The following is a 27615-nucleotide window of genomic DNA, read 5'->3' as shown; positions in this document are numbered from 1 at the left end:
TAATTTCTATGTATGATTATCAAAAGTAACTGCAATCGTTCAAATCGCACGTTACTTTTACAACTTATTAAAATCGACCTTATAGCCATCACTACAAGAGCTAAATTTTAAGCGTCAGAACTAATACAACCCAATGTAATAAGCAGGTTTTACTATAATGAATATTAAGAATTCCAACCATATTCATAAATAATATTTATACAAATTCAGCACAGACATTCACACTTCTTACCAGAACACAGGAAAAAAACAGCACACCTAAGGTACTTTAAATTTTACACCAAGTTACGCATCAATCATGAAGAAAGAATAAAACAAAGTAATAAATCAGAACTTTTAATTTTTCTCTTGTATTATTATCAAATTGTTCACACGTAATTATCTGATGTGGCCGCAGAAATGTCCGATTCAGCCTCTTGGGGCCCTTCCCTTCGCAGCCTCCAGAAAACGTCCTCAATCGTTGTGGTGCTCAGAACATAGTCTTCCACTACATCTTTAAACCTCGCTTTCAAGTTCTCCAACTTCTCAAACATCTCGCTGTACTGAATGTTATTCTTGAGATCTTCGATGTGGAAATATATCATGCACTGCAAAACAAAGTTGTTATTCGTATTTTTTTGAAGGACCAGATAGGACGAGATACATACTCGTTTGTAAGAATTGTATGCTTAGTAGTGGGTAACGAGTAAATATGATTCAAGCCTGAACTTGTCTCGTTGCTCGAGTATAAAAAAACGATTAGGAAAGTTTCGAAATTATTTATTTTGAAACTACATTATTATTATTTTTGTATTGACATATTGCCTCAAACCCCTTTCCCATTTTTAAGTAGTAAATTGTTCAACAGGTGCCATAATATTTAACGATCTTACCAAGTGCTCTCCTAGAATGTAACTATCCTCGAATATCTTCTTAAATTCCATCTTGAAGGCGACGATACCTTGAGCGTGCATCACGCTCTTCTCAGTATGCAATGACAGCTGCGATTCCGCTGAACATAACGGTTATGTAGTTAAAAAAAATATAAATGAATGAATGTTGTGAAAATTCAGCAAGCTTGCTACATAAGCCTTTAAATATTTCAACTGCTAGAACCACAAGGACACCTAACAAGTGGAGAAATTAAATTAAAAGACACCGGTTATCAGTTTCTGTCTTTCTCATAAGGCATTACATTCGTCCTGCAACAGACCATACTTCCATGACACACGTTGTGAAGTTTGCTCATATTCACTGCTAATAGAGTGTTTGGCGCTAAAGTCTTTAGCCCTGTACAAAGAACACAAACTAACAAGAATATAAATAAGTCTCTTACATGAAGATGAAACCACATCGTCTGTATCATTTAGATCTTTTTGCATGTCTTGTCTGAAAGCTGTAACCATTTTAAGCTTGATCCGCGCCGTATACCCGTTCGCGACCTTCGCGTGGATCTCGCCGGCTGGTCCTAACGCGGCCAGTTCACCTTGCGATAAGATGGCTATTCGAGTGTAGACAGACTCCATGTGGCCCCAGTCCACGCTGAAATTATTTATAATGTGAGTACTAACTTTAAGGCTATAAAATATAATGTCAAAGCTGTTGATCGTTACATGGCTATCCCAAAAAGACTTTACTGAAATAAGCCGAAGATCTAGTCTATAGTGTCGATCGGCTAGTCTAATAAGATCGAAACACATTTTTCAACTAATAAACATTCCACAAATTTCACACAACGCCACCTAGTTTCAAACTAAGCTTGTATAAATGTATAATGAGTGCTAGATAATTGATCAAAATACTTATATATTTCTAAACACATACATATTATAGATAAATTACACCCAGACACAGAACAAATGATCTCATCACACAAACATTTGTCGTTGGGAATCGAACCCACGACCTCCGGTATAGCAGTCAGGGTCACTAACGACCAGACCAACAGGCCAGTCTAAACATTGGTTTAAGAGATCCTCACCTGGCTTCAGCAACAATGACGACAGCAGGTTCTAATACTAGTCGCTGTAGTGCCTTAGCCACTCTCGAGCGGGAGTTGGGGTCGACGTCCCGCATGGGCTCGTCCAGTATCGCTAAGGACGGCGCCAGTATCATCGCCACGCACAGCCCCAGGCGGCGCGCGCAGCCCGAACTGTACCGCCTCACTGCACTCAAGTTCGCCTGCAGTCCTATAAAGGAGACAAGTTTCATTTGTACTAGCTGATCGAATCGCGTAAATGTATGGAATTTACATTTTGAACTTTAATTAGTTGTCAGTTTTTACAAATAATATTGGCTATCTCAGAAAGTGCTTTAATCTTGCGGATGTTTCATAAACGTTCGCCCAGACTCAGAATAAGTGTTCGTGGATCACAAAAATGCTTTTCTGTATGAATCAAAACTTAATCCAATATCTAGTCCGGTCAAATTAGCTCCAAAAATAGGGGTAAAGTCGCACCCACCTGCATGAATATTAGGGATCATATTGCACACAATTGGTCAATTATCCACATTTGATGTGTGGAAAAAAAATATTCAAGGTCAAATGCTGCAAAAATCGGATTTTTGAGTTTTCCAGTAATCATAAAAATTGGTGAGACAAAATTATTCATCACGCAATTATTTATATAAATTGTTCATACACTCTTTTCCAGAGAATCACCATTTCGGAGATATAGCAATCAAAATGTTGAAAAAGTCGTGGTACTAATTACGTATTTGTACATGTTTTCGCGCCACCCGTGAGGTAGTGTACATGGACTAATCTTTTGGGGTGACGTGAAGTTGATGATATTGTGCTACGCAAGTAATTCGTTTAGTGTTGACCTTTGTTTATAAATTCCCGTGTCCACAAAAAAACGGGACAATCTTGTTTTCATAAGAGCTTACATTACTAACATAGAAATACAAAAGTTATACCCATAAAATGTAAAGACATCAGAGCTATTCGAACTGCCATCTCCTTGGAGTAGCCCTGCAGCTGAGCTAAGAACGACAGGTTGTGTACTCCCGTCCGGAAAGGGTCCAGGCCGAAGGGACCTGACGAGTAGCAGATATTCTTCATATACTGCAATATAAAATTTATCATGCAAAATATACTGCAATGAAAACCTCATTATAACCTCATATATTTTTTTTAAAACCACGACTTCACGGTGGTTTCCACCAACATTCAAAAATACAAAGTCACAAAGGCACAAAGACAGCTAGACTCAAGACAATCACTCATGGTTCACATACCCTTGTCATACGCAGGAACCGAACCTGAAGCACATAACGCGTGGTTTTGGCGTGGTGACCTCAACCATAATATATGGTAGAATTGGTAGATAGTTTACATTCCCAAGACAACAACGAACATCAAAATATTATGAATTTAACATAAAATATTTGTTAACTCACTTTATCATACAAAAAAAATCATACCTTCAAGCGATTCTTTCTGACGTGGTGCCCTTGAACGACACAAGTCCCTCTCGTCATAGCCATAAGGCCGCTCAGCATTTTCAGAAGCGTGGATTTACCAACATCTCGTGGACCCACGATGCCTATGCATTCGCCTGAAATATTTACGATATCAAATCCAGATAGGAAAATGGCTATTTGGAAACCAATAATTATTTTAGGTATGTTTAAAGTTTTTCATTAATAGAATAATAAAAATGAAAAATGGCCTAAATATAATCTACTATGTTTCAATTAGCATCTAGGAATAGGTTCTACTGGGTGACGGCCAATGTTCAATTATTCTAGAGGCACTTAGCTTACGAGTACGCGCCATTTCACAGTTAGAACATAATAACTTACCCAGTTTTCCTGCAAAGCTTATCCCCTTGATTGGTTCACACTTCTTTTTATTGAATATATTGTTAAAGGTTTTATGCAAATTGTGAGCCAATATGACGTCATTTTTGGTTTCCCCTAAGACAAAATATCAATTCAATGCGTTATATTCAAATAAAATACAGAAAGTAATCGAGGCGTAATACATATTGCAATACTTTTGAGGTTTGAGAACAATTGAGAAATTTGTAGCTTTCACAAGATTATTTAATCTCCAATATGAATGAGCCTATGTCTTGGTATTGTGGTTGTTGCTTTTGTCGCTTGAAAACTCAAATCTTATGGATGAAAGCCTTGAAATGCTTTCGCCAGAGCATTTAAAAACCTGCCGGGGCAGCGGATAATACGAAAGGGTTACAGTGGCCGCGATACACGAAGGGCAAAGACAGGACCATGGATGAGTTTTAGTCAGTAGAAGTCTGACACTCTTCCGCTCAACCCAAAGCGATGATTTTCCACCCGAAAAAAGGGAGTTTAAGAAAAATATACTTAAACTTTCAAATTTACATTATTGGAGAATGACTAAAAGGTAAAAATATTTAGGTTCGACTACAAGATATTTATATCAGAATTTGATTTACCAGCTCGTAACTTCGACCGTACATAGTCAGCCTCTTTGCTTACACTAATGCTGAAGAACTTGTGGCGTGGCACTCTATACTGGAACGTCATTATCCGTTCTATCATGTACTGAGGTATCCTATGCTCTAGTAATATCACCAGTACCTATAATGATATGAAATGATGAAAGAATGCCATAATAAATATGAAACTGTAAAAAAGGTTGGGAAAAAAAACACGTCGGTTGATTCCCAATTCGTTTCAAGTTTCAAGATTTTTTTTCCTCTTCAATGAAAAAGAGGATCGGTGAAATTATAAGTATCATCAAATACACATTCCTCTTCTATATATGAATAAAGAACGTAACTTTTAATATTACTACTCGAACCAAACTGCGTCAAAAAAAAATCTTCCTGAGCCAAGTATTTCTATAAATAGGTACTGTCTTGTAAACTGACAAAAAAAAGTGAAAAAACTTACTGAATAAATAAAAAACTGTATTATAAGAGTAAGAAAGTCGTGGAGACCAGTAACGTAATCCTCCATATATTTGAAAGGCATATCTAATTCCGATCCTGAAATATTTACAGAAGTCATTTGGAGAAAAGCAAGTCGAAGCTTCTGCCACCAGCTCTTATAGTAAGACTGTATGGGTCAGCGCAGACAGAGAGGAATGATCCCCGCGCAGTCTCGGGCATTTTTTTTACGGATTGTGAATGCTCGAGCTTGCGCGTGATCTCGCGAGCGTGTGAGTAAACCGCTCTGGGTTACTCTAAAGAAAACATGCCAGTTTTTCGCGAAAATTCGTAAACGATGATGGACTGGGATTATAATTTTGCTTTTGGCGGAAGAAGAAGAAATGGAAGAATATGTTTATATAATAAGGCATTATTAAAATCCTCTCCGCTGCTCTCCGTTCTGTTTGCGCTGAGCCTTCCAGTACTTGTAGCAGTGGAATCGTGATGGCGAAACTACATTGCTGCCTCTAGCATTTGATTAGGTAGATAGTAAATTTATCTAATTAAAGCCAGTTTTTGTAACTGTCTTACACCAAATGGAGGTGCTAAGTCCGATTATTTTATTTATTTTTTTATTTGTAGGAGCCGTCCATAAAAGTTATCAATTTACCGATTTAGTCGAGTTTAATAGAGGTCTAACTTAAAAATAGGACCAAACTAACATCAGCAGTTAGCGGGCAATAGCAGCACTAAGAATTAGCTACAATTACATACAAAAAAGAATACTTACGACAGCAATCATCTGGATTGAAGGGAAGATCCCTTAGCTTCAAGTCGGGGCACATGTGTTTATAATGAGCGCACAAGGCATTAGACCTCGCCAGTAAGGCCACGCGAGCGAGACCGACAGTGAAAGCAAACAAGGGGCTAATACGAGCCACGATCGTAAGAGTCAAGTACGAAAACGTCAAACCCATATGCCTTTTCCACACTGGCTCTAGAACTGCCAGAGTTATAGGCAAGATGGTTCCTAGGAAACATAAATTTATACATGTAACCGTGTTTTAGACTGGTTTTTAGGTTATTTGTAGAAGAAACAAAAATAATATGCGTAGTTTTCACAACTTCTATCATTAAATGTCTAATGAAAAAAAAATCGCCTTCATAAAGAGTTAACAGGTCTTTTTTTTTAAACTACAGGCACCGAATCTATTCAAAAGTAGTTAACTAACCGAAACATATAGACATGATGTACACCTGGCAAATTGCATAATTTCCTTGAAATATAAAACTCAGAAAAAATAAATGAGCGAGATAAGCCGCTCCAAATGCCACTAATATCATTGCAACTGCACCTGAAATTATACAAATAAATTAAGAGATTTTTATTTACATCAAATACTTTTTACTTGCGGTAAATAAATAAAAGGGATGTTGACTAAGTATAAAAGGAAAAAATCTAAATTAAACTGCTTTAAATTTCAAGAGGGATTTTGACGTAACGAATCCATAAAATTTGTAGGTTCATAATGGTGATATCACGCGTAACTTCTATTCTCTGTTATTTGCTCGATTAATTTCGGCGGTACAAAAAATAAATAAATAAATATTCATTAATAAACATAAAAGACGATAACTGAGAAACAAAATAGTCATCATCTATTGCGTCACTTACTTAAAATTAAATTTTAAAACGTTACAGCGTTTCAAAATAAATTCATAACCAACAAGACCTAAAGCAGTAGCCTAGATTAATTAACTCACAAATCCTCATTTGTTGGTCGAAATGAGGAGCTTTCCATCTAAAACTCTTTTTTAAAGAACGACTCCCGCAGTAAGGAATTTAATCCTTATGTTGCGGGGGTTTATTTACAAACACACCCATAATCAGAACAAGCATTCGGGGATCACAGAAATGCTTGTCCTACGCGGGGATCGAGCCCGCGACACGTCGCGCACAGTTGGTTTGGTGTGGTGACCTCGACCACTCGGCTATCAACTTTTAAATGAATCTAAGATAACAAGAAAATAAAATAACACAAACCAAGGAATTCCACCTCGGTGAAGGTCTCATCGAAGTCCATTCCGACAGATAAGATCATCAAAGGGCCGGGTATGATCGCCAGGTAGGCGGTCATGTGTAGTATGAACCTAGCGCCCCAGTGGACTATGGGGGAACAGCCGGCCATCATATGGTTGTCTCGGATGCCGTTAGCGTATTCCTTTATGGTCAACGTGATGCAAGGTGCGAGGGGTACGACGGTAACTGATGAAAAATGTACACTAGAGTAAACCATGTTTAAGTATTATATGGAGTAAGGCGTTTATATTTTCAATAGGCTCAGATCTTATTTAATTTCTCTTTTTTTTATTAACAGTTAATTTTTGCGTTGTTTTGCATTAATTGCATGCACCAGCCCCAAAAAGCGTATGTCAGTTTGAGTCAGTAAAATTCAGACACTACCCTCGGTGTCATGAAGATCTCCTTGCCCGACAAAAAAAGGAGTATTGTCGGTAGCATTTCAGTACATGTCTTGTTCATCAGAAATTACAGACAGTGTAACTGTACAGTGGCAAAATCCTAGGATATAATTGGAGTCGTAACATATAAAAACTTGCGTCATAAATGAAATTTTGGATAACAAATGCATCCCGTTCATACTTGTAATATTAATATAAAAGTTGCAAACAAATACCTGCACCTGTGTTAACTTATAATAATATCACCCCTCAAAATAGGCGTGGAATAACGAAACAACAATAAATGACTCAGCTTACATTTTAAAGCCCACCACACATTAAAATACCCCTGTTTTGATGAAATATCCTTGCAGTGGGATAACAGTATTTTGGCCAAGGGGACGAGGGTAAGTAAAAAATATATAAAAAAACGTGATTTGAAGAAAAGGGTCTTTTGTATTCCGCACACAAATATTTTGGGGGAATACTAATATTGTAAAAAATAAGTGGTCATAATTTCTCAAACTTAAAGACGTAGGGGACCTTTGGGATTACAGGCATTTGATAGGGACGTAAAGAAATACCTTTTTTTTAAAAAAAAAGAAGGCTTTAAATAAGGTTCTTTAAGGCATAAAAACATGTTGATTGATAATTTGATTTTAACCTCTATTTACATTGTAAAAAGTAAAAGTAACATTTATTGTTTTTTTTTGTATATTTATAAAACTACTAAGCCAATTTAATTATCTATACTAATATATAAAGCTAAAGAGTTTATTTATTTGTTTGTTTGAACGCGCTAATCTCAAGAACTACTGGTTCAAATTGAAAAAATATTTCTGTGTTGAATAGACCATTCATCGAGGAAGGCTTTAGACTATAAACCATCACGCTGCGACTAAAAGGAGCGAACATACAATGGAAAATGATGAATGATTATTTATTACGCATAAAAATTCCAAACGGCATTAGTACGTGCTGCAATTCGACTAACTAATAATAAAGAGAAATAAATGCTACTTACAAAACACAACCCATATAGCCCATTTTAGGCATAGAAACACACTTTTCGGATTAATTTGTGTCCTGTCTTCCTTCCTAATAGGTTCATATGAGGTTATTATGCTGTGATTGAGGTAAGGTATGTGAACAGACATGTATATGTTACTGTACAAGTTGATGGACTCCGATAGAAGATTTGGCTCTTTAGGGTGAAATAATCTCGTGTAATGCTGCATCAGTTTTATACCCATCGTTTCGCTGTTCATGTAGCCAGACGTTGGATCGCTGAATTCTGTGAAGTTTCAATTCAAAAGTATTTATTTCTCTTTTATTACATAAAATCATTAAATTACATGCCCCACAGAACCGTTTAAACGGTTTGACTGTGGGAACGACGAGTGTCACTTATATTTATAATATAATTACAAATTTAATACGCAGAAACCGAAAAGGATGATTGCAAATAAATAAGGACTTGACCGAAGAAAGATAAACCAAAATTTAAAAAAAATATGACCACTGAAAACATGTTTCCATTCCCGTCGTAACAAGTACCGAGCGAATAGCCAACAACTGCCAACACTCAATACATGAAGTAAAAAACTATTCACACAAAACTCACCTCTATCTACATCATCTGAAAGCACAGCTTTAAGTTCAGGATGTTTAAGCACGGACTCGTTGATCCCGCTGCGTCTGAACGGCCCCGGGTTATACACTAGAGCCCTGACGTGGTGACCGTGGTACTCATAGTGAGTGAACATGTTGCCGAAGCCGAGAGAGTCGTTCGTAGTCAGTGTTACTACTAAGAAACCGACGATCGGCAGTACTACTTGCTGTAACAACGTATGTACTATTAAAATGTGATTGTATACCGTGAGTTTTCTCTTGACGGTATCATGTACTGTTTCAATTAAATTGATATCAAGTTGGTAATCTCAAACCCGACACTAGCGCCAGTTTCTTCAGTGGCAGGATTTGGAACTACGCGCGATCGACACCTAATTACGCTTTAAACACTGGACCGCTACTTTTGGTTTTGTTCAATCGTACCATTTTAGGATAGAATCGAAAACTGAATCAAATTCCAAAAAAATAACCAAAGCATTTACTGGTATATGCCTACAGAACAGTGACATGTGGAAGCGAGAGAGCGCAATACACTATCTGTAGCCGTGTCCGGGTTACCACTTTCTTCCTATTTTCTATAACAACTCCCAAATTAAGGAACTCAATCCTTTTGTTGCGGGGGTATTCATCATCATCATCTCAGCCTGTCGCCGTCCACTGCTGAACGTAGGCCTCCCCCAAAGAGCGCCAACCATCCCGGTCCTGGGCAGCCCGCATCCAATCCGGTATTCACCAACATTAAAATAACATGCACAGACATCCACAAACAAACAGACGCAGAACAAGCATATGTGGATATCACAAACACTTGTCCTACATGAGGACCGAAATAGTGATACGGGTCGCGCAGTGGGTTTAAGTTGTGACCTCAATTAGTCGACTATCTGTCCAGTCAACAGCCATCCACAATGGCATGTCTTTTTTAAGAATTCGAAGAAGAACAGTTAAAAAGCTAGTGCTGGTAGTGATAAGTCCTTTTCCAATATTTTTTTACTTACCCATACAAAAAATTGGTACTTATTCAGCATCCTATATTCAATTATTCTCTCGATAAGCAGTTGAAGTTGAGATATCAGCAGACGAATACCGAAAACTTTATTCATTTCCATATCTGTAAAATGTAAGAATTATTTTGTCTAGTTGGTCGTTAACTCGCTAAACGTGTTGTAATAAATTTTCCTTAGTTATTGGAACTTTTGGATCTGCTAATAGTCTGGATAATGAACAACCGGTGAAGTTATGGTGTCAAGAGTTTTCACTTTACCCCCTGCAGGCCTCATGTATTTTACCATTTTCAAGAAATAAGTAGAACGCACATGAATTCAAAGACATGAAAGACATTGGTGTGTGCCGGGATTCAAACAAACGACCTTTCACTTTGCAGTAAAGAGGATGGTATAAACGTGTTTATACATATTTAGCTTAATACTTACGTCGACAGGATAGACTCATTTGCAAGTCGTATTGCTCATCGGTCTCTTCTTCAAGAAACCTACAACATAAATAGCAGGAATAAGAAGATTAACTGATGAATCCAGTTAACGGGAATAACTCTGTGTCTACGTAAGATATCACTCCCACTGATTGCAAGGAGAACGACCGCGGATCATACGCTGGTGCCCCACGTTGGGCGCCAGAATCTATATTTTTTGTCATCCCAGTAGTTTAAAAATTTTGATCACACGCTGGTGCCCCACGTTGGGTGCCAAAATTGTTGACATTCCAGTTTTGAAGTGGTGATGGATAACGTCACGCGTAGAACAAGCAACAAAAGTGGACTAAATCTTTGAAAACAGATGACAATTTTAATCGACTTGAATATAAGAATCGGTACTCACTCCAGAAAGACTTCCTCCATATACATTCCGACATCAACGAACATGATTCCCAAAGAGTCTTTATTACTCTCTAATACTTTGAAAAGCTGTGAAAACTTGTCCCGGTCTTCGGAAGGGAGGGAGAATGTTACGCGGTGGATGTCTTCGATCCTGTGCTCTACATGAGGCACAATAACTTGGACTAAGTCAATTAAATGTATCATGTGAGTACTGTCCGTTATTGTCACGGATAAATTGCAGCTCACGCCTGAAGAGAAACAATTTTTTTAAAGATGACTTGGCAAGCTATGATAAATGGTTATTTAATATTCAACTGTGATGGTTCTTTATCTCATAGTTTTCGGTAGTAGTACGAAAATTAAATAATACCAACACAATTCGGGGAACGAAAATAGATAATATAAAAAACGACTATCGCACTAAGGATTTTAATCCTTATCGAGGGGTTTTTAACAAACTTTTAAGACATGTGCATAAATACACCTAAACCCGAGACAACCAACCATTCGTGGACAATATAGACCAGTGTCCAACGCGGGGATCGAAACTGCGAGACGTCGCGCACATTGGGCCTCACATTCAACCTGGCTCCAGTGAAAGGCATAATCATAATATCACTCTCATTGTACAAGCTTTGATAGTATGACACGAGATGGCCCTGTGGTATATTATTATTAAATGTCTTTTTACCAAGTGCCTGTTGTAGAAACAGAGGTGTACCGTGACACCTCAATTGACCCTTGTTCAGTATGACAATACGGTCGCCAAGCGCAGTGGCTTCTTCCATACAAGTTGTCGTCATTATTATCGTTTTAGTACCGCGAAGAACCTGATAAATAAACAGTAATAAAACCTTCATGAGGTGAATTAAAATTCTTTCAGGCGACGAGCTCGTGGCTAAGCTACACTTGACACGGTCGGTCCGTAGATGGGTAACCATCTTTGTCATAACGTTCCTCCGTGGTTCTGAAGGCATGTTAATTTTTGGGTATTTGCTGTTATAAATACATCTTTGACAGACATTACAGGTAGTTAGAAGCCAGAAAGTTTGACAATCAGTCTGACTAAGGGTTATTGTTTTGCCCAGGTAATTAAACTGGGTTGAAGAGGTCAAATAGACATTCGCTGATCTTCAGTAACCTCTACGAAATCTGAGTATTTCCTTACCATGAATAAATCCCAAAGATGATGTCTGATCTCCACGTCCATTCCAGACGTTGGCTCGTCTAGTACCAACACTTTTGCACCGGTTACTAATGAACACGCCACCTACAACACACACTCTAAATTATAATGTAAATAATATAAATACTAAATAAATGCGGACAACATCATCACATACATTGTTCTGAAGTATTCTGAACCCAAAGTAAGTTGCTAATGCACTTGTGTTATGGAATTCAGATACAACGAAGGTACCACAAACACCCAGACCCGAGATAATGTAAAAATGTGAATGCTTTACATTGACCCGACCGGGGATCGGACATCTTGAAACCGGTGCGTACGCCACTCAACCACGGAGGTCGTCGCCTTATGTCGCCCATACATCCCTATATTTACTACTAAAACATTACATACATATGAATATACATACATTTTTTGGACAATATATCAGCTTTAAGAAATTTAACAGTGTGTTATACCTGTAAGCACCTAAGCATTCCACTGGACAGGTTCTGGGTAAAGAGATGCGCTTTATCCTTCAATCTAAGTTTCTTCAACAGCTGTTCGGTTGTCATATCAGTCTCACATTTAGTTGTTTTTAACTGTAACATATACGCGTACATAGTTAAGTACGTTGGCGTACGGGCGTGTACATGTTGTGGTTTTCCATGGGTTATGTACTGTGTTCTTTTTTAGGAGAAAATTTGACAGGTTATCAAATTACCCATAAAGTGACAATCGATGTTAGATTCCTTATTCGATTTTAAGTAAAATCCCTTCAGGATCTAAATCATACTTATTAAGTAGTTTCAATAAAATAGTGCTCGCTTCGTTGTTAAGAACCTAAATTTTTTGTCAACTAAAGTCTATTCTTTATTGCATACCATAATGTTACATACGATAGGTGATCATTCTGTGTGTAGCTATCACAAAAATAAAAGGTTTCACGATAAAAAATCGTTAGCCACGCGCTTTAACCAAAAGGTGCTTATTTAAATAATTTATAAAAATATAAAATTGTAAGCAATTGAAAGACCTATGAATAATTATTCGAAAATCATTTTGACCATCGCATTTTTTAACAATTGATCTTAAGTTACAGTTTTCGAAACATAATTTTAGTTCAGTATATAAAGCCAGATTCATCAATACTGAATAAAAAAGAACGAAAATACACCAACCTTTTGGTAAAACTGGACATTCTCTTTGACAGTAAGATAACTGAAGCTCAGGTCATATTGAGGACAGAATCCTATGGTTTCTCGGAGCTCCCTCAACTTTTGAGTAACATCCTTATTGTTTATAAAAACGGCACCCTTTGAGGGACTATACATTCCTGGAATATCAACCTTATGTCAATAACAAAAGGAAACGAAATCCTTTATTCTGCAAGTAGGATATATGATTATGGTATCAATGTGAACTATTAAAAAAATAACAATTTAAAACTTCATGTATAGCAACTGGTAGATAAAGTTACGTGAAAACCCGGTCAAGCGGTAGTCGAGTCATCACATATAATATCATGTTTTAAATTAACAAACAACACATTTTTGAACTGCACAATCGTTGCTTAACTTCAAATTACATTTTTAGTATCTGTAAAATTTTCAACTGTCTAGCTATCATGATTCAGGAGATACTGCATGGTGAGAGGCTCAGACCGACTGCAATCTTAACAAAAGGTATCTTTTTCTTTCGTTTTTACTCTTTTAATATGGAACTTTAAAGCTCAGTTGTAACTGCTCCATTTGCGTAAACCCTGTAGTGATAATTAGGTGTCTTAAATTTATAAAACATCATATTAAAACCCCATTGGCAGGTAGACGCCCTGTTAGCCGATCCAGGCACCGCTGGAGCGATACAATTGAGGCGAGCCTTCGGGCGCTTCACGTCCTTGAATAGCGAGAAATGGCAAAGGGTGGGGTAAAGAGACGCTCTCTCGAATCAGAGGCCAAGACACAATTTGGGTCGCTGAGCCAACATAGTAACTAAGTAAAACCTCACCGGTTATAATAGACATAAGGGTGGTCTTTCCGGCTCCGTTGACACCTAACACAACTGTGACTTCGCCTTTATAGCAATCGAAGCTGACGTTATCAAGAGCCTTCACTTTTGACTTTCGGACCGTTCTGAATATCTGAAAATAAAAGGGTTAACTACTTTTCTTATTCTTGAATTCATTTTTCATAATATTGTAGTATAGAAAATGAGAAAAAACCTTGAATAATTTTGTTTAATACTTCTTTAAATTAAAGTAGGTTTCTTTAAGAGATTACTTGCTAAAATTAAGTTTTGCTAACAAATATATGTATATCTAAGTACAAAATAATTTTAAAACCGCAAGACATTTGTTTATTTTTCTATTAGGCCTTTCATTTCATACACAAATTTAGGAAGTTGTGAAAAAATATTAAATTTTACGTTCTATGGCGCGCGGCGGCCATATTGGACTGATTTTCATCAATCAGCTTAAATACTCGCGACTAATTAAAAATTCCAATACAGAGCTACGATGACGCTGACACACAAACTAGTCAAATTTAGAAACACCCTTTTTCTTATTACGTCGAGGGTTGAAACGATAGAGAAATTTTAAAAGTAAATCATCAACTCACCAGAGATTATCAAGTCAGGTACTGAAAACATACAAGGAATATTAATTTATTCAATTACAAAAAAAAACAGCAAAAGCTTTTTCAAGTTACATTATTCAGCAGACACAAAAATCTGCAATAATAAGCTTTACCCTATTGCAATTAGGTTGTTTTTACTTTATCATTATTATCTACATTATAAGCGCACTAGGCATAAAAATGTGTAATAATAAGATTAATACTGCACACCCATCACATACACATCATACACTCATTTTGAACTTTATCACAATGATAATAAAGATTATAACGTCTCGTATAGTTTACAAAAAATACCTTAGTAACATTCATGATTTTAACAGCTACCTCCGCTGTCTTCGGGCCCTTTTCGAAATACATTTCTCTCTCGTCTTCCTCATCTTTGGACAATTTGCGTTCTTTTTGCATATCGGGTCTTCTAACCTTCTTCGTAGGTTTAGCGCCAAACCAATACCTTTTCTATAGATAAGAGTAATATTTAACGTTTAATTTCAAGAAACAAGGACTCATTATTATTAGACTCTAAATAATGCTGGTAAATACAAGTTTATTTATGTATCTGCTGCTCAATTTTATGAGGAATCGACTGGGAATTCTACAAGAGAAAATCATTTTAAGACGAAAAAAAATAACTTAATATTATTCTAGTAATGTAAAACAAAACGTCACAAAGCAAAGCGACTTCTTGTGACACGGCCTAAAATAAACGTCAGCGCTATCATTAATATAGTCGTTTTTAGAAGTATAAGCCCAGGCCTGGCTCCTAAAACTAGCGTGCTTCTGAAATTTACTTTGATTAATTCTGTTTTCGATGTCCCAACATGGCATTATCGAACAAAACCGATGTCGTTAGCTGACAATCGAGCGTAGTTCCAATTTGTGCCGCTTTACATATCGGAGCTAGTATCGTGTTCCAGAATAAACTCTACATCAATTATTGAAATAGAACTCTATCTTTTGGGAGTAACAGATGGAAAAAAATACTATATTACTAATAATAAAGACTCCTTATAAACTAACTTTAAACATGAAATTCCACTTCCTAGAGATACCATGACTACCGGGTCTGACTAGATCTAAATACCAAGAGAGTATCAAGACAATAAAAAACTGAGCGACGAAAAACGTCCACACTCTAAACACAGTCAAGCTGGTGTCTGGATATTTGTGTCCGAGGTTCCAAAACTGGATGCCTATACCTGGAAAAAATTACAATATTGAAGCTGCGTTATCACCCGATTAGATTATTTTTGTATATTATTTGAGTCTAATGACCCGTCAAAAGCAATTTGATAGGAGAGAAGAGGCAGTAGAAAGGCTGCAAAAAAGTTATAGATCTAAATTAACAAAATAATAAAAATGCAACTTTTTAAATTTTTATTCTTAGAAGGAACGGTAATGTTTCAAGTTCATAATCAAGCAAGTTTCTTTTCTACCTTTTTACAGATTTTTTTTCTTATTTAAGTATTTTTATTAAAATGAAAAATAAAATACCAACCCATTTGTTCCAAATAAAGAACTTCATCCCAGAACATATAAATCGGCGAATGAGGTATTATAGTGCATATAATATATATCAATGTTATACTTCGAGCTTCATACGAATACCACAGAAAGTCCAAAAAGAACGCGCTGATGTAGAAAAATAGACCCAAAGTGTCAGCGAAGTTGACTGAAAGGGAAAAACATATTTAAACTTAGCTTTTATACCTCGAAATCCATTATTTAAATTGATTACTGCTTAAAAAGTGAAAAAACGGTCAAATATAACCTCCATTCAAAATTCAAACAATTAAGCCTATTGTAATCCACTCTTAGGAATCTTTAAGTGGCGTCGCAACACCGTCGCATACAAATACCTTTTTCAGGCATTATATTACTGTGTACTTCATGTAATATATCAAATTCTCGTGTTACGGTGCACCTATGTAATTGAACCCCTCCGAAACGGCTCGACCGATACTCGTGAAATTTTTGTGGCTACCCACACATGACACCGCGCGCAAATATGAATTAAATTGACTATACAAGATTACCTATATGTATAAACACACGATTCTTATCATTTGGAAACTGTTAATACAATAAGATCTCGTACTTACAATCGTCCGATAGAGTGGTGGTGATGAAAGACAGCGTCGTGCAGCTCATATAATGCAGTACTAAGGTAATACCTATGACTACAGGGTTGCTAAATGGTAAAATAGGTCTCCTCGTCCCCTGTAAAAGAGGAAAAACAGTGCGTTGGTAAACAAGCATTAATGATGGACAAAACTTCGATAAGCAAAGAGTATGTTTCTCTAAACTGCGCTCGTTTGTTGTTATAGTATTTAGAACCTTTCTTCCTCTTTGTAAGTAACCACGTGATACTATAAAAAAAAGTTTAAATATTGATAAAAGTTTGCCCGAAACAAATAATACTTTTTTTGTAAACTGCACTTGTAGTACCTACTATTTTTTGCTAGTAGGCTGTCAGTGCGGTTTCGTTTAAAAAATGTAGGTACAGAACATTTCTGTCTCTTTTGAAGAGACAGAAAGATATTATTTGCAATAACTATTAAATCGCTGTCTCGCAAGTATACATAATAGTTAAACAATAGCATAGTTCATATACAACTCCCTGATCTAGGGAAGAAAGTATTGCTTTTTTTAAATCAAAAACTTACCCGCTAATAAGCACTAAAGGAAAATTTTATCATTATACTTTAAGTAATATGAGAAAAGATTTTTTTTTTCAATTTTACAGAAAATCGCATTAAATTTTCTCACCTTTAGTATCAAAGTGGCGGGGATAGCATATATCACGGCAACACATGCGTAGTCTACAAGTCGCGCACATCTCAGGACACCACGAGACACGCCTGCTAGCTTCATCCGCTCCTAAACTTACGGAAATTGGGTTAAAATTATGCATGAGAAACGAATAACATTTTTATAGAATATATTATATTATACAACAAACAATGAGCAGAGCGCCATCTAGTTTTACATTTTGAAACTAGAATTAAACGTGTTTCTTCAACATAATCTAGTCAAACAGCCGCTCCCGCTACTGCATAGGCCAAGAACCGAATTTCGACAGAGGCTTGTGGTTAGTGGCCCTAATTGCAATACCGGAGGTCGCGGGTTCGATTCCCACTCAGGACAAATGTTTGTGTGATGAGCACGAACACGTTGTGTCTGGTTGTAATTTATCTATAATATGTATGTATTTAGAAATATATAAGTATGTTTATCAGGTGTCTAATAGTCATAATACAAGCTTTGCTTAGTGTGAGACTAGATGGCGTTATGTGAAAGTTGTAGAATATTACATAAATTATACTTTGCGACCTAACTTATTAATTTTAATAAAAATACCAAATAAAATTTAACTTCAAATCAAATGGTACCTTTATTCCAGTTCTTCTCTCATCAATCAATCTTGAAGAATTTATAAGGAAGAACGGTAGAGGTGCAATGATAGTGCAAATAATAAGAAATTTCTGTAGGGCTCGCAATTCATGAGAAATGTATCTTGGAATTATGTTTAATTGGATAGGCTGAAATTTTTATAATTATGAAGATAGTTAAAACTATTTTGTTTTGCATAATACAAATTATTATATTTATATACATATCAGATATTTTAAGAGAGTTTCTGGTATGGAGAAGACATTAAATACCAAAAAAAAATCTAATAAAGATAGTAACTGATTCTCAGAACTACTGAACATACACACAATTTTCTTTTCATGAAAATCTGTCAAGATGTCATAGTACAGTACACACACTGTGACATGAGAATTATTTATTTAACACACACATCTTACATCTATTATTACAGGTTACACCTAATTCAACAGATGAAGTTACTAACTAAACACATTATAAATTTAACTATAAATAAAAATCATGAATAGGTTTTCAGAATTTCAGACCTGTCCAATTTCAACATCAGAAAGTCTTTCCATGTATGCCTTGTCTATTGCCCATTGTAAACTTGGTAAAAACGATGGTGAAGTCTCCTCTGAAAAATATTTTTTTCTTAATAAGAATGTGCCTTTTTTAAACGAATCCCGCATTAATAATTTAATCCTTGTGTCGCGGGTTTTCACAAACAAATAACACATGCATAGAGACATCCAGACTCAGGACAAGCATATGTGGATCACATAATATGAATGCTTGGCCTACGCAGGGATCGAAATCGCGCTAAGTGGGTTTGGCGTGTTGACCTGAACCACTCGGCTATCCTGGCTGATATACTTTTGGTCTTTCACATTTATTACTAAAAACCATATTGCATTTCTTAGAAATTCTTGTGACAATTTTGAAATATTGCAAGATGGAAATAAGCTATCTTCCATCATTAATACTAAAGGTAACTTGAATGTATATTGTTATTAAAACTCATTATTTGTCATACCAATCTTAACAACACCTCTAAAGAATCCATTGAATATTCGATACACATTACTTTCTTCCTCCTTTGTGTTAACATTTATAGAATATATCAGATCTTCGTCAAGGGATCCATTGTTCTGCAATTAAGATATCTGATTGTTAAATCTAGTTAAGTTACTACTCAAAAACACACCTGGAAAGCCTTGCCTCCCGAATCATTTGTGGCATACAATTCCAGTTTTTAATTATCTGAAACTACGATAATTCACATTTATGAGAATATAGTATAATACATATGCACATTAGCACTTGAACAAGTTTATAAAACTGTTTCTATATCCCACAACCCATAATTCAAATTATTTTTCTTGGAATTAATGTTTAAACATTTTACCTGAAACTTGACTACAGCAATGTTATCAGATTCATTAAAAAAATTAGGAATTTTTGCATCATGAATAAATTCCCATTTATGTATGGGCATTATATCTGGAAACAAAGAAGATAATACCTTTAGGAACAATAATGTGTCAAAGCATATAATAATATGTTATTTATGTATTATAAATACACACTGTCTTTACAGAAAGACTCAAATGATAGTGGTTTGAAAACACACACAATTTAAAAATAACTTACAACTAACATTAAAATCTAAAAATAACTCATAAAACTCAAATAAACACACAACAATTTTGTTATTTAACAAAAGAAACAACAGTTATTTATAAAATAATAAAATACATAATTATGATGAATATTATAGTCTACTTGATTCTCTGTACACAAAAATATGTTTGTGTTTTTTCAAATAAAGCATCACAGCCAACTAGCACACTATATAAATAAGAAACTAGTACAGAATATAGGCATTTTGTAAAACTAATGTATTTGATAGTAACAAATCTAACCTGGTTCAGTTTTATTCTTTAAATTAAACTCCACATTAGCCATCAACAGTTGCGTAAAGGGGTTGAGAGGAGTGTAATAAACTCTGATTAAAAAATCATCATTTGTATAATTAAACTAAAAGAACAATAGCAAAATTACTCATCAACAGTGAAGAACTCCATAGGTTATTTCTTAGCTTTAGTCAGGAATTCGAAGCTACCAAAAACCACTTACATGACGAGGCAGGACGTCGTCTAATGGTTTCACAGTTTGATTAACAAAGAACACAACAAGAAACACTAACAATCCTCCAAAAATTTCCCAAAGATTATACATGCACCGATTTTGACGCTCTTTCGCGAGCTTCCACAGTAATACCCATAGTGGAACTACAACTGATTCCTTAAATTCTCGTGCCAGTAACCTAAGGCACATAATAAGGAAAACATTAAATAAATAAAAATATTATGTAAAATGCTGATTTCGTTAATGCTATTGTGTCAATAATTATTTAAAAATTGGCGGACTAAAATTGTGGTGTCAAACTCAAATTAGAATTTGACAAAGTCAAACAAAAGTGACAGACAAGTGTGACAAATCACAAATTTGAACGATATTGCCATTTTTCAACAGTAAGTTTAAAGTCATAAAAGTCAACCCTTGCATTCAGACCTTCCATTTTCTGCAACCAAATATAGTGCTACAACGGCCTACAGCGATTTATATCTTAAACTTATCGATCTTTTTAATAATGTACGTCCAAATTATGAGTCTCGACGATATCGATTAACAGACATTAAGACTTTGAATCCTATAATAATTCTTTTACTTTCATCAAAATTATGAATTAATAAAGAAGGACTATTTGTAAAATTAAAAGTGCATACTTACTGTGCCGTAAAAAGGGAATCTATTATAAGCAAAGAACGTTTTATTTTACTCCTAAGTGCTTGCTCATTAATTTTCTAACTTAATGGTTTTATTTTACAAATTTTATTAACACTGAGAGGTTTTTGTATGTTAAGAAATGTTACTAGATTTAAATCAAGCTCTATTTCAGCATTGTTTGAATGGACTTTTATTAATTTGATTCAAGTTATTTTAATTTATAACAACTTATTGATTCAGTCAGTAATCGAGTAGAATTGAATACTCAACGACTCCGAATCATTTTTTTCTTCTTAAATTATTATTATACAGTAACACTGTGTCGGCCATATTGACAAATTTTAGTGATTCGGAAATTATCGTCTGCAATGGAGTCATATTTTTGCTTATCAAAATTTGATCATATTTTTGTTGAGAATTCGCCAAAATTATGTCATTTGTCTATCGTTTCTCAATCCGGTCGCGGTCATTGCAGAAAATCCTCGGTCGTTTGACAATATTCGCCTGAGAATAATATTGTTGTTATATTCACTGTCGACCCTGGAGACATCTTGTGATAAAAAACCATTATTGCGGCAAGTTACTTGGCTGTCTGATTTTGTCTTCACGTGAAACGAGTTACAAAATTAGATTGGTGCTATATAGGGTCCGCAATCATGGATGTGTCGTGGGGTAAGTTACTGAACAGTGTTAATATGATTTATAATTCAACTTAAATCCTGATGTCATTGCGTGGTAATTTCCAGACGCGGATAATTTTGAGCCTAAACTACCGACCACGTTGACGAATTCGAATAAGTGGGAAGGCGAGGATGAGGAAGAGATCGTGAAGGTAACGTATGCTTTGCCAAAAAGTTTATTTTCGTTTCTAAAGGTTATTACGTTGCTGTTTCGTGACTTTTAGTGAGTTTTTAGTACTTAACCTCAATTTTTGTGCATACGTGTTGACGTCAGTTGTATTGCAGGAAAGTTGGGAAGACGAAGAGGAAGAAAAAAAAGATGAGGAAAAAGTTGAAGCTCCCGCGCCCCCGGCGAAGCCTAAAAAGAGAATTCAAGACAAAATAGCTGAAAAAGAGGTAAGTTTAGTGTCATCAACTAACATATGTGTCCAAGAACTGAAACACTCGTCCTTTCAGAGGGCCGAATCATACCTAATACAGGGTGTACAGGTGTGCCCTGCACTCAATCGTCAGTTAAGCTTACTGGTAAAAGTAAAGAATACATATTTGTTGGGGTTCAGATATTAATTTGGGTGATAGACTTCATTTTTGAGCATCTAACACCTGTTTTTCCTTCAATTCATTAATAAAACAATGGGCTTATCATCATTCAAAAGAACATGCATCTATTAAGTTAAAAGTATGGTGAAAGTTACATAAATAGACCATATGTTGAACTAGAAAGTACTCATTGACACACCTGTTTAATATTCCACATGTCAGGTATTTTGTAACAAACCTGTATTTACAATGGATGTCTCAAACTTTTGTAAAATATTTTGCTGTAGTTTAAAGCTAGTTCTAATTATATCTGAGGTTTGCTTAAAGCTGTATTTAAGTTTGCTGTGATTGTGTTGTTTAATAATAAAACCATACTTCATATTTTAAAATCATTTTAATTTAAAATATAAAATCATTTTGAAAATTATTTTATATTTTAAATTTCAATAAACTGGAATCTGGGATAGCAATTATATTTATTTTTGTTTGAGACTAACAATAAATAAATTGGTATCAGTTATCAGATACCTACTCCAACATTAAAATCAACAAATAACTATTTACAAATATCTGTCAGAAATTGAATTGTTTTATTATAATACATTACATGTTACATTATATTATATTTCATAAGTTGAAACAAAGAACAGTCATTATGCTAATTTGTTTTAATGATAACTGTTAATTAAGACACAAAACAGAATGTGCTTTATCTTTTAAATATTAGCTTAATTGATTAACAGAATTCCTAATTATACGGGGTATACAACACAATAGGTCTTGTACTTAATTTAGTAAATTAAAAACCAAAGTCAATAAATCCATTTATCTGTAGTGGCTACCAAAGAAATTATTTGACATGTGATCTCTATGTATTTTCTTTTCGTCTATATATAATGTACGATTATGTATGTATCACTACCAAATGTATATAGTAGGTGGTCGAATACATAACATACTCATAGTTAAAATTCAGTTGCAAACAGGTTTTATTTTGTTTCTCTTTTATCATTATTGCAATTCTTTATATGCTCAGGTGTGGAAATGTTCTTGCACTATTCCATTAATTTATGCTATTATTTACTCAAATTATGTGTAGTTGGCGCATCATGTGTTTGTTTTTCTATTTGTCCTATTAACTGCCAAATCAACTACAATAGAATCTTGGACATTGGTGTAGGTACTTAAAAAGGTAAACACTAATAGTGTTTATACTAACATAAATAAACACTAAATTAACATAAATATTTTGTACTTATATTAGACTTGGTAGGTATACATTGGTTTTTAGACTGCCTGGTTACATTTTATTTTTGAACTGAGTTTTTAGACATAGAGACACCGCCATTTATCTTCTTTCAAGCACATATCCAAATAGAGTATAGTTGAATTGCTTTTATTAAACCAACCAGTTTCTCTGAAGATCTAGTTTATTAAACTATTGAGAAGAAGCTACAAATAGGACAAATATGTATTCACAGTAAACATGTTCGTTTCAGCGTCTGGAACGCGAGAAGGCCGAACGGGCGTCAGTGGAGAAGGTAGAGGAGCTGACCCCCGAACAGAAGGCGGCCGAGAAGCTGCGCCAGCAGAAGCTTCAGGAGGAGTCCGACCTCAGGCTTGCCATGGAGACCTTCGGTGAGCTATATACCTCCTGACACTATTTTGAAGACGCGAAATTTGGTGTGCTAGTCTTGTTAGCGACTAATAAAAAGGTTTACAAGTGACAGGCCTTTATGTATCAGTAGGACTATAAGGCCAATAATTAATAATTATTGAAACTAGCTAGATCTTAAGCTTATCTCAAATCACTGGATGTTGACTAAATTCTAGTCAAGTCTAAATTATAAAATATGCATGCATATGAGAAAGTATGTTTTTCCTGTTTTGATTTGTACTAAATGTATGTTATGCTGTTGGTATACCAAATTTATAAATAGACAGTACAGTTTATATTTAATCTCAGTTGTAAAGTTGAACTATGTATCATTTGTATTTTAATCATTCAGGTGTAACTGAAGGCGGTGGTGGCAAGCTAGACAGTTTCGAACCCACCACAAAGGCTGAATTCACAGAGTTTGCTGAACTGCTCACCAAGAAGATATGCTTATACAAGGCCAGGGAAGAATTCCCTACCTTCATTGATGAGTTCATCAGGAATATTGTTGTTCAATGTAAGTATATTTAATTTAACAGTACTGTAATTGAGGGTAAACTGCCAATTATCAGTTAGAGAAAAACATGTTTTGGATTATTTTGATGATAAATTTACAACATTTCTAAACACTAGTATAATAAAAGCAGGAAGTCAATAACTACACAATTCTATTTGAATAACACTAACTTATAGTACTTTTACATTTAGTGTGCAGTTTGGAAATGTCAATTTATTGAATTAATTATAATCAGTTGCCGTAATTTAGTATGAACAAAGGTTCTTATGTAGTTCTTAGTAAACGATTAAAAGGGAAAAGATTTGACGAATTTATGTAAAAGCCTGTTAATCAGGGCATTCCAGCATTACAGGAAAAACTCTTTAGATATTATTTGGTAACTATTCTTTAGAGAGTTTAAAAACATTGAGAGTTTGATAAGAGACATGATAGCAGGATTCACCAATGATTCATATTGCATTGATAAGATTGTTAGCTACTAAAATGTTACCAAATAAAATATAAGGGTTTAGCAATCAAATTCTGTTAAGCCTTCTAATCGATTAAAAACAAAATATACAACAAGAACATTTATATGCCTGAAGATTACTAGCAAAAAATATGTTAATTTACTATTTTTTTTAAACTAGGTTTATAAATCCATCTTTTTGTTTTCAGTGCCATCAGGTGACATAAAAAGGATAAAGTTGTCTGTGGACAATTTGTACATTGAGAAGCAGAAATCTGAGAAAATGGACAAGTCTAAGAAGCCAAACAAGGGCAAGGGGAAGGCTAAATTAAAAGTTGAAGGCGATAACGTGAGTATCATACTTTAATTAATACATTTCTTGTATATTGCATTTTTTATGACACTCAAAAATGGTCTTTTAAACAACAGGTTCAATGTATGTTTTCGTGTGCTCCCGAGATCCCTTAAAAAAATAAAAATAAATAATAATATTTAATAGATTTCTTTAATAAAAAAGCACTATGCCGTACAATTCCTTTTCGTCAGACAATCGCCATATAAACTGACCACGTAGTTTTAAATCGAGCAATAGCCAGAGAAATAACTTTATTGTCATCATTGTGGCTGCTATAAAATACATGATGAAACCTAAATAAAAGAGAATGTGAAATGTCGTAAATATTACATGTCTATATTTCATTACAATATTATGTCATTTCATCCTGATATTATCTTTTTCGTTATTAAAAAGATAAGATGGACAACGAGGCGTGCTTTATCTGCTATCACCCTTGCAACAGATACTACTATCAGAGTGATAATTATAATGTAAACGTTTATAGGTCAAGTTTATGACTGTGACATATGATTAAATTATTTACATACACAAGTTAATTATGAGGGTAGTAGATACATCTCATGCACACAAGAAAAGAATAACTTGGGAAAGACTGATTTCTCGTATTATGTTTAATGATTAATGTTTTAGTACTATTGCTGTCGAAAATGAAATCACACAGAAACTTTTTGCTCGTTAATATTTTGTATGATGACTCCCGCACTATAGGATTGAATGTCTATATCGCTCGTTTTTTAAATAAACGCAGACAGTGATTATGTACGATAATTTAACATGACTACCTGTGACCCTGTTGATAGCTGAAACCGGTTGGACTGGTAGCCGACCCCAACATAGTTGGGAAAAGGCTTGGCCAATGATGACCTATGACCCTGCGGCATTGTGCACATAATTATACATGTTAACAAATAACCTGTCTTGTTTCCAGGCTCATCTCAATCAGTACGACACATACGGCAATTACGATGATGACTACGACGATTTCATGTAAACATCACACTGCTCCCTAAGTAAGTCGGTACCTGGTGGCAGTTACACAAACCATATTGTGTCTTATGCCCCTCTCATAAGGGCTGTTGTTGTTTGTACACTAATGTAGGCACCACGCCAAGACCTTTATCGAATAAATTTAATGTTACTTCTTGAATATTCTTAATATTTAGGTTAACTATATCATACTCAACATACATAAAAAGTATTTTTATATATAAAAATATTTTGTATTAGTCTACAAGCAATGATTTGTTTTTGTATTTTATCTGTAAAAGAGCGATCAAAATTCATATTATAAAAACGACGATTTTAATTATTTTGTTGAATCTTGACACAAAGGATTGTATGTATATTTAAATTATTGATATCTTTTTGTCCATGTCATGCTTTTAATTTATGCGCCTGTCACCAGGTACCATGGCACGTTGCACTAATATAGTAATGAAAAAAAAAAACTAAAAAAGGAAGATTATTTGAAAAATAATTGACATGACATCTTGTAGTCAAAACGCTTCACCAAGTCATTAGAATAAGGTTTAGTGTTACATTATTTATTTACTTAAAGAAAAAAACGTCCTCTTTCATTACAAACGAATTAACTTAAAAAAAAACTGCATGAATTTTGAAAAAAGTACCACTATTTAATTTGACAAATGCTTCCGAACTCGTTTTCCATGTTTTTTGAGAACTGTTTTGTATTGTGCTCATGATTTTAATGCTATGGAATAGCTGTACTAAGTCGTACTGTACCATGTCTGTATTGTAACGAAAACGTTAAAAAATATGTTAAATATTAGTACAAAAATAAATATGGTACATTCTTGAGATTTTTCATGTATGACCATTGCTTGGTTAATGTGACGTGCCCATCGCAATGTATAGCCTATATACATATATACAATGTAATATACAGTCGTTTCATTCTACGGTTATGGCCCGATGTTATGTTATATAGATAATAAATTTTTTATTGTGATAACTATGATTGTTTTACTGAAAGACCCTATCTTGTTATGATCTTCCTCATACACATGGACTAAAAGTGGAGTTTTAGGTATTTTTTTTTTTCAAAAAATTAAACAAAAAATTGCTTCCTACCTATGCCAGCGGTTTCATTCGCGTAGAAATGTTACCTATCTATCTTACAAATTTTCTACGTGACTCCAAATTGGCATTACCCATGCTTTTGAACCAATTTCGTCGACACGAAAAAACCACGCCATTTTAAGTGAAGCTAATAAGCTAATGCATCACAGAAACCGACGATCGGATAAGCTGTTGCTGAGTTATTGCGCACAAACGTACAGATGAACTGCCAAGAATTGCAGATTTCACTAAATTCTGTGATTTTCTTACTTGTATGTAGGTAATACCTAACCACATCATTTTTACTGTGGTCACTTGATACTCAGGTGTGAATTTTATTAATTGTTCCCACACCTTGTGTTATGAGAACAAATAAATATTTCACAATTACTACGCTCATGAACGCCCACATCCCTAAATACGGTGTCACCTTGGCTCTACTTACCAGCTCGCTAAAATCTCAATGCTCAGTGGTGCAACTTATCAAACTTGGATATCTCTTGACAACCCACGCTAAGAGAATCTTGTAATTTCAAGATGGTACGTGAAGTATACCAGTAACACAGTAGTTGCATACTTTGTGAATGTATGTATAGA

The 27615-nt window shown here is 34.8% G+C and overlaps 2 protein-coding genes across 4 annotated transcripts; one reads left to right on the top strand and one right to left on the bottom strand.

Annotated features, from left to right (window-relative positions):
* Positions 1–18: 18 nt before the first annotated feature.
* LOC113505382 (ATP-binding cassette sub-family A member 17-like) lies at positions 19–20712 on the bottom strand. 3 transcript variants are annotated; one of them, XM_026888051.1, is made up of 33 exons: positions 20086–20712; positions 19872–19986; positions 19355–19449; positions 18983–19097; positions 18495–18583; positions 17967–18116; positions 17344–17454; positions 16677–16794; positions 16073–16246; positions 15595–15773; positions 14872–15033; positions 13946–14078; positions 13120–13274; positions 12418–12540; positions 11939–12040; positions 11462–11600; positions 10772–11018; positions 10367–10425; positions 9932–10044; positions 8926–9139; positions 8326–8595; positions 6886–7107; positions 6074–6196; positions 5632–5871; positions 4864–4958; positions 4404–4548; positions 3787–3900; positions 3406–3539; positions 2899–3046; positions 1961–2168; positions 1316–1521; positions 873–991; positions 19–587 (listed from the first exon to the last, which is right to left on the bottom strand). In XM_026888051.1, the coding sequence occupies exons 1-33, from the start codon at positions 20284–20286 to the stop codon at positions 369–371; spliced, it is 5037 nt and encodes a 1678-aa protein (XP_026743852.1). In that variant the 5' UTR covers positions 20287–20712; the 3' UTR covers positions 19–368. The 3 variants fall into 3 exon arrangements, 2 of the variants coding, with proteins under 2 accessions (XP_026743852.1, XP_026743853.1); XM_026888052.1 differs by lacking the exon at positions 19872–19986 and having other exon boundaries at positions 20086–20170; XR_003401625.1 differs by lacking the exons at positions 19–587; positions 873–991; positions 1316–1521 and having other exon boundaries at positions 2114–2168; positions 2899–3018.
* A 351-nt stretch (positions 20713–21063) lies between these two features.
* Positions 21064–26086, top strand: LOC113505388 (eukaryotic translation initiation factor 3 subunit J). Its single transcript, XM_026888063.1, has 7 exons — positions 21064–21411; positions 21486–21571; positions 21705–21815; positions 23459–23597; positions 23969–24133; positions 24791–24930; positions 25868–26086. Exons 1-7 carry the CDS (start codon positions 21396–21398, stop codon positions 25928–25930), a joined length of 720 nt encoding a protein of 239 aa, XP_026743864.1. The 5' UTR covers positions 21064–21395; the 3' UTR covers positions 25931–26086.
* The last annotated feature ends 1529 nt before the right edge of the window (positions 26087–27615 follow it).

Source organism: Trichoplusia ni, chromosome 25, assembly GCF_003590095.1.
Source record: "Trichoplusia ni isolate ovarian cell line Hi5 chromosome 25, tn1, whole genome shotgun sequence".
Lineage (NCBI taxonomy): Eukaryota > Metazoa > Arthropoda > Insecta > Lepidoptera > Noctuidae > Trichoplusia > Trichoplusia ni.
Note: the sequence above shows the minus strand (reverse complement) of the source record. Positions and strands in the feature narration are given on the sequence as shown.

Bases quoted from the DNA above. Each gene is read 5' to 3' on its own strand.
- LOC113505382 (XM_026888051.1), bottom strand. From the start codon at position 20,286: ATGTGCCTTAGGTTACTGGCACGAGAATTTAAGGAATCAGTTGTAGTT. The intron at 19,987-20,085 runs GTAAGTGGTTTT...TTGTTCTTTTAG, and splicing joins ACGACGTCCTGCCTCGTCAT to TTTAATTATACAAATGATGA. The intron at 19,098-19,354 runs GTAAAATGTTTA...TCTTAATTGCAG, and splicing joins TTGCTGTAGTCAAGTTTCAG to AACAATGGATCCCTTGACGA.
- LOC113505388 (XM_026888063.1), top strand. The intron at 23,598-23,968 runs GTGAGCTATATA...TTAATCATTCAG, and splicing joins GCTTGCCATGGAGACCTTCG to GTGTAACTGAAGGCGGTGGT. The intron at 24,931-25,867 runs GTGAGTATCATA...TCTTGTTTCCAG, and splicing joins TAAAAGTTGAAGGCGATAAC to GCTCATCTCAATCAGTACGA.